This window comes from Oncorhynchus masou, chromosome 17 (assembly GCF_036934945.1).
Source record: "Oncorhynchus masou masou isolate Uvic2021 chromosome 17, UVic_Omas_1.1, whole genome shotgun sequence".
Classification (NCBI taxonomy): Eukaryota; Metazoa; Chordata; class Actinopteri; order Salmoniformes; family Salmonidae; genus Oncorhynchus; species Oncorhynchus masou.
Window position 1 is genome coordinate 21951281 of NC_088228.1, and position 14524 is coordinate 21965804.

General features: G+C 41.3%; 1 protein-coding gene across 1 annotated transcript; it reads right to left on the reverse strand.

Moving 5' to 3' along the window:
* Positions 1-707: 707 nt before the first annotated feature.
* LOC135558176 (G-protein coupled receptor 54-like) lies at positions 708-5897 on the reverse strand. Its single transcript, XM_064991913.1, has 5 exons — positions 5666-5897; positions 4698-4822; positions 1692-1827; positions 1333-1571; positions 708-1082 (listed from the first exon to the last, which is right to left on the reverse strand). Exons 1-5 carry the CDS (start codon positions 5895-5897, stop codon positions 708-710), a joined length of 1107 nt encoding a protein of 368 aa, XP_064847985.1.
* Between the last annotated feature and the right edge of the window lie 8627 nt (positions 5898-14524).

Sequence of the window (14524 nt, forward strand, 5' to 3'; positions counted from 1 at the left end):
CCCCGCCACCTGTGCACTGTGTGTCAAGGGAGGTGTAAGTGTGTGTCTGGAACATAGTAGTAAAGTAAACACTCACCACGCCTCATTGACTATGCCCCTACCTGAGCAAGCTCCTACACATCACTGTTGGCTGTACACCCATTGAACTGGCCTGGAATTTAACTCCTGAGTGGTTTGTAACGCCATTCATGTGAAATTCCTAGCTACCATCATAAATCTCTCCATTGAAAAGTATAAATCGGGTGCAATCACTTCACAGCTTTGAGATGAGTTAATGATAAGGACGTGTTAACAACGTGTTAACAACCTGTTCACATCTGATAACAAAATGTCCACAAACCCATTTTGAGGTCACCTTGGACTGCTCTTGTAACCATAGTGTCTATTAGATTTCACATCATGTATGTGACTTCCAATAACTCTTTTTGTTCTAATTGTATTATTTTCATATTATTATGAGCAGTCTGCCTAGGTGTTGAACATTATATATATTTTTACAATGTCCTTTCATTGTCTGTGATATCAGAACAGAGCAGGATCAGTCAGCTTTTGTAGAATTGCAAGCAAACAACACATCAAATGCCATTTTAAAATGCTGCTCCCAGCAGGGTGTCATTGCCTTATGAAAAGTGTGCATTCGCAGCAGTCTACCCCTCCCCAGCAGCTCACTCAGCTTTGCCCCCCCAGCAGCTCACTCAGCCCAAGGCTCATTTCCCTTCGTCATTGCCTTCATCTGCAGCAACTAACTTGATTTCTGCATTAGCCGTGCGTGACGTGACACTGCTGTCTCTCACTTTGTGTTTGAACAGGAAGTGGAAAGTCTTTTTGAAGGACTTGCGGAAACTGTCTCCCATGAAGCCATAAACGATTGGGTTGATGGAGGAGTTAGCGTAGGACATGCAGTTAGCCCAGGTCTTGATCTTATAGGTGGCGTAGTTGACCCTGTAGTTGGGGTAGAAGGACTGGAACAGGGCGAAGAGCTGGATAGGCCCCCAGCAGATGGTGAAAAGGAGGACAATCACCACCACCATCTTGGAGATCTTACTCCTCAGAGTGACGGTCCTCTCAGACAACAGGTGGACCTGTGGTAGAAATGTTGAAGTTAACTCACTACTACTGTGACGGGCTTCGAAATGACCTACACTGTATGTAGTTCAAAACATGGTCACCGGCTGAGGGTTTTTAATGACATACTGTAGTATACCTGCAATTTGGAAGGGATCCAAATATGAACTCATGCTTTCATTGTGTAACATTGACAAAGGAGTGCACCTATTGATGTTTTAAACTAAGTCATAAAGAAGAACACCCAAAGTAATAGTCTCTCCATACCTGGTAATTATTGTCTACTGGCTCAACTGACGGCTGGCCCACCCTCTTCAGAATGACTGTGTAGCAGAAGGAGATGGTAATGACAGGTAGTAGGTAGGCAGCTATGAACTGGTACAGGATGAAAGCCATCTCCAGGGTCTTAGAGGGAAACCTCTCCATGCAGTAGTGTCTCGGTCCATACCAGTAGCCCTCCTCAATCCTCTGGTACATGAAGATCGGGGTGGATAGAATGAAGGAACCTTAAAAAAAGACAAACATTGAATTAGTTTAACTTTATAGAAAATATAGACGTGTTCATGATGCTCTGAGCCAAAATCAATGGTTTGCAATTGGTTCAGGAATGCTAGCATGTGACTTACCGATCCATATACAGATGCTAACGATCATGGCGACTCGTGGAGTGCGATGGCGTAGGGACTTTAGAGGGTACACTGTGACATAGCAGCGATCCCCACTAATGGCAGTGAGGGTGATGCATGTAGCCTGAACAGTCACCTAAGAAAAAAGAAGAACAAAATAATGACTTTCATTCTGGGTTGTTCGCAGGTGAAACCATATTAACAATTTTTCATAAGAGACATGCTGTAAAGGTTCTGTCAATAAATGGTGACTGCCTGCCATCACACTGGGAAGGAATGAAAATGATGAGCATAATGAGAAAATGTAACTTTAGAAAGACATTATCTCAAATCATTATTAACTCATCCTCCTGGGTTAGGTGTCATGCCCATAGTTTTTGTCCCATTTCTATGATAAAAATAGAAACCATAAAGTTTCTTTCACACATAATTCATAAAATAATTTTGAGTTTGAAATCCTTACCCGATTAAAAAATAAATGCTAATGGTTGCATGATGCCTCTTACAGTTGGTTACCATCCGTGATAACAGATTAGCAGGTTCTAAACAACATAATGTTGTTGGAGAGTAGGATTTGTGACCCCAGTTCAGTAACTACACTCCTTGAGATCTATCCAACGCCCTTGTTTCTCACTGAAGTGCGAAAGAGAGACTGACCAGGTGTACATCATTAATCCGAAGACAAGTGCCCTACTCTCGTCATAATGTAGGGACAGAATGCACAAGTCTCTTGAACGAAGAGGAGCACTGTGTGTGGGTTGAACAAGTAAAAAGGATTTAAGAAAATAGTAAACATCTATATACATATAAAAAATTAAGCTGAGAATTACAAACGGATATTAAAATGGGTTCCCAAAGTCTGATTTAATGAATCCTCCCACTTGCACACTGTACAGCAGCAGTGATATATGAATATGTGGGGGAGTGAGTTATCAATTAGTCTACCAAAAATACACAGCATACAGAGAGTTGGTCCTTTTGATGAAAATACAAATCTAAACAGAGGACTAGAATCTGTGTAGAAGTTTTGTTGAGCATCAGTGATTTTCTAACCTTCACATAAGACTGCTTTTGCAACCATGTAATTTCTTTCTTAAATGAAATGTGACTGTTTGTCTCTCCCAAAACGTTTTGCATGTCAGAAATCAAGTTTTCAAGATATGGAAGAGTAATAGGGCCAAGTAAATTATATATACAGTTGAATTCGGAAGTTTACATATACCTGAGCCAAATACATTTAAACTCTGTTTTAGCCTATCAGAAGCTTCTAAAGCCATGACATCATTTTCTGGAATTTTCCAAGCTGTTTAAAGGCACAGTCAACTTAGTGTATGTCAAAAAATGACTTGTGTCATGCACAAAGTAGATGTCCTAACCGACTTTCCAAACCTATACTTTGTTAACAAGAAATGTGTGGAGTGGTTGAAAAACGAGTTTTATTGATTCCAACCTAAGTGTATGTAAACTTCCGACTTCAACCTTATATATTTTAATTGATGGGTAAAAAAAAATCTGACATACCAAAAGATTATCAACTAGATTCAGCTGCGGGATGATTTTGTCTTGAGTGGATGGCCTGGAAAATAGTGACAAATAATTTGTAGACTGCAAATTGACCGCCCAAATAGGTATAATGTTTGACTGAAACACAATCATTTGTATACGATCACCTGTCTTTCTATTATACATGAGAATACTTGGGAACAGATTTCCAAAATTAAAATCACTTGGTATTTTTAGGCTTTTATGTCTAACAATGTATATTTCCATTTTTAAAGCAGTTGGGGAACCGTGCTTTAAATTGACACATTTCAGATAGATTTCCAATGGCAAGTTCTGTTTCAATGGAGTTCAGTTCAATGAAATGTGTTGGTCACATCCTGTGGCTCAATAACAGACTTATTCCAATGTCAGTGAAAGCCATGGTTTACTGAGAGGATGTGTGGTATTGACATAGGGTATTATCAAAGCTCACAAGATCCCCCTGGTGGCTGATGGTTCATGTGATGAAGGTGAGAGAGCTCTGACTATAGCATACTGCATGATGCTGACACCTCTCTTCTGCCTTGCTCTATCATAATTCTATTTTTGTACCTTGCACTATGCATTTAAAGGTATTTTTGATTGACTTACTGCTTACTTTGATTGACTTACTTCATTGATGGGAAAGAGCTTTCAAGAAAGGCATTTCACCGTACTTGTGCACGTGACAATAAAGACTTGACTGCTTCAGAGTCTAGAGACATGTTGTGCAGTGTGGTGACAAGTATTCATCCCTCTCCTTACTGAGGTGAAATTGAAACACTCGTGACATCTGAGATTTGATGACTTCTGAGATTGGATCCTAGCGTCGGAGTCCATCTACAGTATGCTCAGAGCTTTAGTCATTTGCCAACCCAACAGATTAGTTTTAATCTTTCGAACCTGCTTGATTGAAGCTGTAGTTAATCGCAAGCCTGATGGACTGATTGTCTATTTTTTTTTCAAATGGAAAAAGGACATTCTTTATATAGACAGTGATTCATCATTCACTTGCAAAAAAAACCTTACATGTCATGAGTCATAACCAACCAGTCTTAACCAATGAGGTCTCGCCAAATGGAGTAGGGCCACAGTGAATGATGCTCAGATAAGCCTTGAATTTTGATTTATTGGGAGTTTCAAATGGATTGTTTTTATATGAAAAAATACACATATTGGTACTCAAATTGCATTTAAAAATACAAAGTTGCCCATAAAAAATGACCATGAACCTCTACCCTCTACTGGATAAATGAAATGACACTGCAAATTCAATATTGCAGTTAAGTCATTTAATTGGGTACAGTCAGGCACCAGAACAGTTATCATTTTTCAGACTAATAGGACTAGAAAGTATCTCAGGTATCCAGTTGAGGGCAATGATACCCAAATTGCATTGTGGTGAGAAAAGCCATCATTAATATGCAAATATAAAAACAAATATGTCTGTGACCAGAGGCAATATGTTTTATTCAAATGATTTACCTGCTGAAGAAAAGCAACAAATTTACACATGAAGTTACCAAATATCCATCCAGGGAGCGGGTAGAGAGTGGCTGTGAACGGGACACAACACACCAGGAAGATGATGTCTGTGGCAGCCAGGTTAGCTGTGGAAATAAGCTCAGTTAGGAGGGAACTCATTCATTTCTTTCTGATGAACAAACTTTTGCAACATAAAATAACCATCTGAACCTGTGAGTCAAAGTTATTAATTTGAATAAATTACTTGCTTTGTAAAATTCAAAGGCATGTCACCAAATCAGTGGGGGGGGGGGAGAGGAGGTGGAAGTAGTAAACCAATATGATTCAATATTAAAAACAGGTTCCAGTGTAGCTGGCCAGAGAGATATCAGTCAGTCATTTCAAACACACACACACACATACACACACATTGAGAGCATCATTGTTATTTATGAGCACAAAGATGTGCTGTCCACCTTCTTGGTCAATTCATAATATTTCAAAATCCTTTGATTTTGCACATCTCCACAGTACTGTATTGTATAGGTGCATTCTACAGACACAATGGATAAGGTTACTATCCACAATATTCATGTACAGTCATCATAAAAAAACAGTAACTAAGGCTGCAAGATTATACCATCATTAGTCCTAGTTTACAGTGGAAATAAACTATTTCTCTGACCCACATACTTTACATAACATTGACTGTGACAGTCACACACAAAGAACACATTTCTGTCCAGTTCATGACAATCCACAAGAACAATGAGGTTCAATGTGTTATAAGTGGAAAAGCCTTTGTAACTGTGGCTCAGTCGGTAGAGCATGGCGCTTGCAACGCCAAGCGTCGTGGGTTCGATTCCCGCTGGGACCACCCATATGTAAAAGTAGTGGCCCCAGCCGACTTGTAAGTCGCTTTGGACAAAAGCGTCTGCTAAATGGGATATATTTTATTATTATTAAGGGAACCCCTTAGTCTTGCTCACCTATGTAGAAGTTGGTGGCCGTCCTCATCTGCCTGTGTTTGGAGATGACATAGATGACCAGCGAGTTCCCAATTAGCCCCACCAGCATGATGAGGGCGAAGAAGAGAGGCACCAGCCAGGCGTCCGTCAGGAACGGGTGGTCCCCCACCTCCGGGTCCTCCAGAGAAGCATTCAACTCAGAGGCATTGAACCACATCACGTCCGTAGAATTCCACACGTCTGGAGGGAACATCTTGATGTGTGAAAAGCTCTTCAAATGTCCCTCACCTCAAATGTAGCCGTAGCCTTGGGGTGATAACTTGTGTATAATAAATTCATTTGAACTACTGAGAAGGAAATTGATCTGTCCAGAGAACATTGGGGCGTCATGATCCAGTGAACAATGGTTCAGGTGGTGATGAATTCTGGGATCTTTCTAAGGTTGGAATGGGTCTGACAGTAGGGTAGACCTCTGTTGAGCTCACACTTTTCTAACCTCGTTGCAAAATCTGCAAAAGATGAGATCCCACTGGCTTTATACTGAGCAGGGACACACGTGGGATACTGCCTGATTGTGGAATAAATAGCTGATGTCAGGTCTCCTAGCAACATTTTCCCTATCTGGAATTTGGTACCTCATACCATCTGCATTCAGTGCTGTCAGACGCTGCCTTATCATACAGTATTGTATGTAAGTCTATGTCAGCAGTTATTTTTTTACTATTGTTACAGGTACTATTTAATGTAGTTATGTAAATATGGTGCTACATTCAAATAACATAAACTGTGAAATGATCATTTAAAGATAAGATGTCATAGGTTCAGCCTCTTCAATTGGAATGAAAATCGCAATGTATTGAGATAACACTTCCAATGATAATCGATTCAAACGTGGCATTAGATTCTGGACTGGATTAAACACACAGTTAATCCTAGTCTCAGTTTTCAATCTCTTAAAAATGATATATTGCTAATCATGACAGTAACCTCTGAGAAATACAGTGTCATCATGGATAAGCAGCACTTACTGTTGAATAGTATTCAGATTGAGGTAGTGACAGTGCCCTGCAATTTAGTGCCAAGGAGCATTTCTATATTCTTTCTGCTGTTTCCTTGAGATCAACAATATGAAGCTTGTGGATAGAGATTTACCTGTGAACAATGATAGTAAATATAAATGTACACTACATACATAGAAATTAGCATTTGTACTGTATATTACCACAGGGTTTGTCATGTTATATTGATATAGTATGTCATCATGAAATATGCATTGAGGTATGCATTCTTTTTTCAAGACAAATGCTGATAAAATACAACCTCAAGCCATATGATAGGCTACAGTAACCACATGGCTTCTCCCTCCAGCCAGGTTAAGCTCCATACCAAAGTACAATTGTACATGCTCTCTGGCGATTTGCCCCTGATTTGCCTCTGATGCTTGTCGACATTTGGAATGCAGTAGGTGGTTGAACTTTAAGATACAGAAGCACAGCTTTGGTGTTAACAAGGCTGCCTGGGGTTCACAACCCACCGTCAATGTAGCTAAGCTACAGCAAGAAGACTCTGGCCTATTTGTCAGGGAATTACTGTAGATCGGGATTCTTCAGATAGATTGCTAAAACATATAATACAATTGGTTAAAGGTAAGTTGGTGTGAAAAATAAAGTGCTATTATTTTATACAAAAGCTCATGGATAAAGAAACAAGAACAATAACGGCATGATTGAATTTGACATTTGCTATTATATTCCATGAATGGTCATACATACCATGCCATTTGCCTAACTCATTTGCATGTTGTTCAAAGATGATGTCTGATTTAACATTCTGTGAAATCTCTCTTCTCTCTAGCAACATTGAATTGGCTTTGTTAGTTTAAAACCCAAACTATAAACACAGTTTCACAGCATATAATACAAATATATTGTATTGAAAAAAATAATGAGATACAGTAAACAAAAGAGAAGTGAAAACTCTGATAATGTGTAAAATAATGTGTGCGGGAAGCCTGATGCAGTCTCCTAGCAACTCATTTAAGATGGTATGTGTCTTGAATCATGGATAATGGTGTGTTTGTTGATTAAATTTGAAGAGCGCCAAAATCATGTTTGATGTCCTTGAATAACAGTGATGCTCCAGAGCTTTTGTATAATTTCAGCCAGCAGTTTTGAAAGTAGTGCTCTTGAAGCAAAAGGGGCTCAGAGTATTGTGCACAATTATCCATTTCTTATGATATGTTAAATCCTAAAAATATACATTACCAGTCAAAGGTTAGGACACACCTACTCATTCAAGGATTTTTCTTTATTCATATTATTTTCTACATTGTAGAATAAGAGTGAAGATATCAAAACTGTGAAATAATACATATATAATCATGTATTGTAGTGGAGTGACTTCCGGCGCAGACAGAGATGGCCGCCTCGCTTCGAGTTCTTAGGAAACTATGCAGTATTTTTTTTTTCTGTGTTATTTATTACATTGGTACCCCAGGTAATCTTAGGTTTTATTACATACAGTTGGGAGGAACTACTGGATTTAAGAGCAATGTCAACTCACCATCATTGCGACCAGGAATGCGACTTTCCCGAAGTGGATCCTGTGTTTTGCCCACCAGGACAATGGATCGGATCCCAGACGGCAAACCAAAGCAACATCTTCGTAAAAGGGGCAGACAAAGTGGTCTTCTGGTCAGGCTCCGGAGACGGCACATCGCGCACCACTCCCGAGCATACTACTTGCCAAATGTCCAGTCTCTTGACAACAATGTTGATTAAATCCGAGCAAAGGTAGCATTCCAGAGAGACAGAAGAGACTGTAACGTTCTCTGCTTCACGGAAACATGGCTTCCCCCCCAAGCAAACACATCTATGGCCCTGAACAAACTTTATTTGACTCCTATGTAAACTGGCAACCACATATCCTGAGGCTGCATTCATTGTAGCTGGGGATTTTAACAAGGTTAATCTGAAAACAAGACTCCCTAAATTCTATCAGCATATCGATTGTGCTACCAGGGCTGGTAAAACCCTAGATCATTGTTATTCTAACTTCCGCGACGCATATAAGGCCCTCCCCGTTCTCAGGTCTGTTCAACGTTGGCCTGACCAATCTGATTCCACGCTTCAAGATTGCTTCGATCATGTGGATTGGGATATGTTCCGCATTGCGTCAAACAACAACATTGGCGAATACGCTAATTCAGTGAGCTAGTTCATCAGCATGTGCATTGGTGATGTCGTACCCACAGCAACTATTAAAGCATTCCCAAACCAGAAACCGTGGATTGATGACAGCATTCGCGCGAAACTGAAAGTGCGAACCACTGCTTTTAACCAGGGCAAGGTGACCGGAAACATGACCGAATACAAATAGTGTAGCTATTCCCTCCGCAAGGAAATCAAATAAGGTAAGCGTCAGTATAGAGACAAAGTAGAGTCGCAATTCAACGGCTCAGACACAAGAGGTATGTGGCAGGGTCTACAGTCTATCACGGATTACAAAAAGAAAACCGGCCCCATCGCGGACCAGGATGTCTTGCTCCCAGACAGACTAAACAACTTCTTTGCTCACTTTGAGGACAATACAGTGCCACTGACATGGCCCGCTACCAAAACCTGCAGACTCTTCTTCACTGCAGCAGACTGTGAGTAAAACATTTAAACGCCTTAACCCTTGCAAGGCTGCAGGCCCAGACGGCATCCCCAGCCGCGTCCTCAGATCATGTGCAGACCAGCTGGCTGGTGTGTTTATGGACATATTCAATCAATCCTTATCCCCGTCTGCTGTTCCCAGATGCTTCAAGAGGGCCACCATTGTTCCTGTTCCCAAGAAAGCTAAGGTAACTGAGCTAAACGAGTCCCGCCCCCCGTAGCACTCACTCATCATGAAGTGCTTAGAGAGACTAGTCAAGGACCATATCACCTCCACCCTACCTGACACCCTAGACCCACTCCAATTTGCTTACCGCCCCAATAGGTCCACAGACGACGCAATCACAACCACACTGCACACGGCCCTAACCCATCTGGACAAGAGGAAGACCTATGTGAGAATGCTGTTCATCAACTACAGCTCAGCATTTAACACCATAGTACCCTCCAAACTCGTCATCAAGCTCGCGACCCTGGGTCTCAACCCCGCCCTGTGCAACTGGGTACTGGACTTCCTGATGGGCCGCCCCCAGGTGGTGAGGGTAGGTAACAACATCTCCACCCCGCCGATCCTCAACACTCGGGCCCCACAACGGTGCGTTCTGAGCCCTCTCCTATACTCCCTGTTCACCCACGACTGCGTGGCCATGCACGCCTCCAACTCAATTATCAAGTTTGCAGATCACACTACAGTGGTAGGCTTGATTACCAACAACGACGAGACGGCCTACAGGGAGGAGGTGAGGTCCCTCGGAGCGTGGTGTTAGAAAAATAACCTCACACTCAACGTCAACAAAACAAAGGAGATGATCGTAGACTTCAGGAAACAGCAGAGGGACACCCCCCTATCCACATCGATGGGACAGTAGTGGAGAGGGTAGAACGTTTTAAGTTCCTCGGCGTACACATCACGGACAAACTGAATTGGTCCACCCACACAGACAGCGAGGTGAAGAACCTCAGGAGGCTGAAGAAATTTGGCTTGTCACCAAAAGCACTCACAAACTTCTACAGATGCACAATCGAGAGCATCCTGGCAGGCTGTATCACCGCCTGGTACGGCAACTGCTCTGCCCACAACCGTAAGGCTCTCCAGACAGTAGTGAGGTTTGCACAACACATCACCGGGGGCAAACTACCTGCCCTCCAGGACACCCCACCACCCGATGTCACAGGAAGGCCATAAAGATCATCAAGGACAACAACCACCCGAGCCATTGCCCGTTCACCCCGCTATTATCCAGAAGGCGAGGTCAGTACAGGTGCATCAAAGCAGGGACTGAGAGACTGAAAAACAGCTTCTATCTCAAGGTCATCAGACTGTTAAACAGCCACCACTAAAATTGAGTGGCTGCTGCCATACATGTAAAAAAAATGTATCACTAGGCAATTTAAACAATGCCACTTAATATAATGTTTACATACCCTACATTACTCATCTCATATTGTACTCGATACCATCTACTGCAACTTGCGTATGCCCTTCTGTACCATCACTCATTCACATATCTTTATGTACATATTCTTCATCCCTTTACACGTGTGTGTAAGGTAGCTGTTGTGAAATTGTTAGGCTAGATTATTCGTTGGTTATTACTGCATTGTCGGAACTAGAAGCACAAGCATTTCACTACACTCGCATTAACATCTGCTAACCATGTGTTTGTGACAAATTAAATTTGATTTGATTTGTAATAGCCAAAAAAGCCAAAAATAGCCAAATAGCCAAAAAGTGTGAAACAAATCAAAATATATTTTATATTTGAGATTCTTCAAAGTAGCCCACCTTTGCCTTGATAACAGCTTTGCACACTCTTGGCATTCTCTCAACCAGCTACGTGAGGAATGCTTTTCCAACAGTCTTGAAGGAATTCCCACATATGCTGAGCACTTGTTGGCTGCTTTTCCTTCACTCTGCGGTCCAACTCATCCCAAACAATCTCAATTGGGTTGAGGTCGGGTGATTGTGGAGGTCAGGTCATCTGATGCAGCACTCCATCACTCTCTTTCTTGGTCAAATAGCCCTTATACAGCCTGGAGGTGTGTTTTGGGTCATTGTCCTGTTGAAAAACAAATTATAGTCCCACTAAGCCCAAACCAGATGGGATGGCATATCACAGCAGAATGCTGTGGTAGCCATGCTGGTTAAGTGTGCCTTGAATTCTTTATAAATCACAGAGAGTGTCACCAGTAAAGCACCATCACACCTCCTCCTCCATGCTTCAAGGTGGGAACCACACATGCGGAGATCATCCATTCACCTACTCTGCGTCTCACAAAGACACAGAGGTTGGAACCAAAAATCTCAAATTTGGACTCATCAGACCAAAGGACAGATTTCCACTGGTCTGATGTCCATTGCTCGTGTTTCTAGGCCCAAGCAAGTCTATTCTTCTTCCTGGTGTCCTTTAGTGGTGGTTTCTTTGCAGCAATTCGACCATGAAATCATGATTCGCGCAGTCTCCTCTGAACAGTTAATGTTGAGATGTGTCTGTTACTTTTATTTGGGCTGCAATCTGAGGTGCAGTTAACTCTAATGAACTTATCCTCTGCAGCAGAGGTAACTCTGGGTCTTCCTTTCCTGTGGCGGTCCTCATGAGAGCCAGTTTCATCATAGCGCTTGATGGTTTTTGCAACTGCACTTGAAGAAACATTCAAAGTTCTTGACATTTTCTGGATTGTATTTTACCAAATAGGGCTGTCTTCTGTATACCACCCCTAACTTGTCACAACACAACTGATTGTCTCAAACACATTAAGAAGGAAATAAATTCCACAAATGAACTTTTAACAAGGCACACCTGTTAATTGAAATGCATTCCAGGTGACTACCTCATGAAGCTGGTTGAGAGAATGCCAAGTGTGTGCAAAGCTTTCATCAAGACCAAGGGTGGCTACTTTGAAGAATCTCAAATATAAAATATATTTTGATTTGTTTAACACTTTTTTGGTTACTACATGATTCACATGTTTGACTGTTACTGTATATTTTTTTTGCAATTCATACAATATTTGATTTAATGTATATGTGCTTCAGATCCTGGACTGCATCTTTAAGGTTAAAAGTACTAGATCAACAAAGCATCGACTGATATTGTTCCCTATCGGGCAATACACTCAAGTATGTCTGTAGTAGTATCCCACCAAATAAGTAATCATAAGTAATACACAAGACCTGAATGTCAATAGGTTAAACAAACCATGGTCAAGTCCTCCCATTGTAGCAGAGTCGGTTTAAAATGCACTGCATCATCTGCTCGTCTGTACTCAGTGCATGGTTGGTCAGTCAAAATACAAATGGAGACTGAACTGTGATAATCCTTCATAACCAGGAAATGAAGCCATTCAGCATCAGTGAACAGCAAATAAATGGTGACAAAATATGATATGGGCATGTAATTGGATAAGTTTTCCATCAGTGATGTTTAACACAACCATATTCTGTGAGAGTGAGTTTGGTGCCTATGCCACCAAAATGATTGAGCATCACATTTAAACAGAGCCCTTCCTGACAAGGAAATAAGAGATCTAAAGAAAGTTTAATGAATAGAAGAACCATTAGTGAACCATTACCTTAGCGAGCAGTTCAATTGAATACCATGATTATGAAATGAGTAAACATGGGAAAAAATTTGATAATGTGTCATTTCCAAAGCAGTGACGCATTTAGAATATGTTTTTTAGTAGAAAATTACTATTCAGCGTCCTCATGTTCTTAACATTAAAGCAGGTGCAGTCAGAGGACAAAAGATGATGTACAAACTGCATCTGCGATGCGCTTCTGATGTCAATAGCAGTCCCTAAATAAACACAAAGCATGTTAGTACAAGAAGGCCTGATCAACAGATCTCATATTGGGAACATTATTCGGTGCCACTTAACTAGAGGAAATGCAATGAAAATGTAACTTTTGCAAACAGGTAAGAAATGTTTCGCCGAGAAATCTTCCGCCGAAGTTGGCTCCCCTGCCTGTTTGGGCGGTGCTCGGTGGTCGTCGTCACCGTCCTACTTGCCACTACCGATCCCTTTTTCGTTTGTCTGTTGGTTTTGTCTTATTAGTTTCACCTGTGTGTATTTTAGCTTAATTAGCGTCCTTATATTTAGCAGGTTGTCCCGCCCTTGTTTTGTGCGGGATTGTTTTTTGTATTCCTGTTATTTGGTGGTGTTCATGTGTTTTATTCTCCGGACTATTTTGGTCCTGTGTTTGGGCTAGAGAATTTATTCACCCTGTGTGTTGGGTTGACCGTCGTTTTGTGCGCCAGAGAATAAACTGTCTAATAACTGAAACCTGCTCTCTGCGCCTGATTCCACCCACCTTAGTAATTCGTGACAGGCAATCTGTGGCTTTAATGTCAAGCACTTTGTCTAAACCCAACCCAAGTCTTTCCAATTTCAACTGCTTAATGATGACTCTTCACTGAACCAAACATACAGGCAAAGAAAATGTTGGCTTGCTGGCCTAACAGCCATGAGAATGGTTGCCTTATGATGGCAAGCCCCACACACTCTGCCACATGACATGAGCAATGGATTTCCTCATTCATGGACATAGCTCAACTTAAACTGTCAATCCCTTTACTGAATGGTGCAAAATCAGACAATATTAAAAGGTGCAATATGCAGATATTGCTCCTCCATTTCCTGGTTGCTAAAATTCTAATAGTTTGCCTAATTTAATTTTGTGACAAAACAAGCAATGTCTGTTGGTTTGTGGATTTTTGTCATATCAACCCAGCCTGGCCTCAGAGCCATACGAAATATACTTCAAGTATTTCCGAGCACCTACAAGACATATGATACTTACTAATGCTCGAGCTCAGTTGGTGGTGGCAGTACATATTTGGGGGTTGTAGTCCGCTATAAAACCCACAGAAGAAGAAGAAGAGTCTAGTTACTTTAGCCAGAAACAAAAGTAGGGAGGTTGGTCGGGAGAATGGGTGGGCGTAATCTGCAACCCTCTTGCAATTCTAGCAAGGCTGCATGTTTGAGTCACGTCAGGGACAACTGTACCATTTTTGCTCAACCCTTCCCCTAACCCTTATTCTAAGCATAACCCACTTCCCCTGACCTGCTATTTAAATTCCTTTGTCGTATTAGTTCCCCTAACCTTACACGTAAATTATTCTAACCTTTTTTGTTAGTTCACCTAACCACCAATGTAAATTATCCCTGTAATTGTCCTTTGTTGTTACAAAGCAACAATCAGACCGGTCTCAGAGAAAGA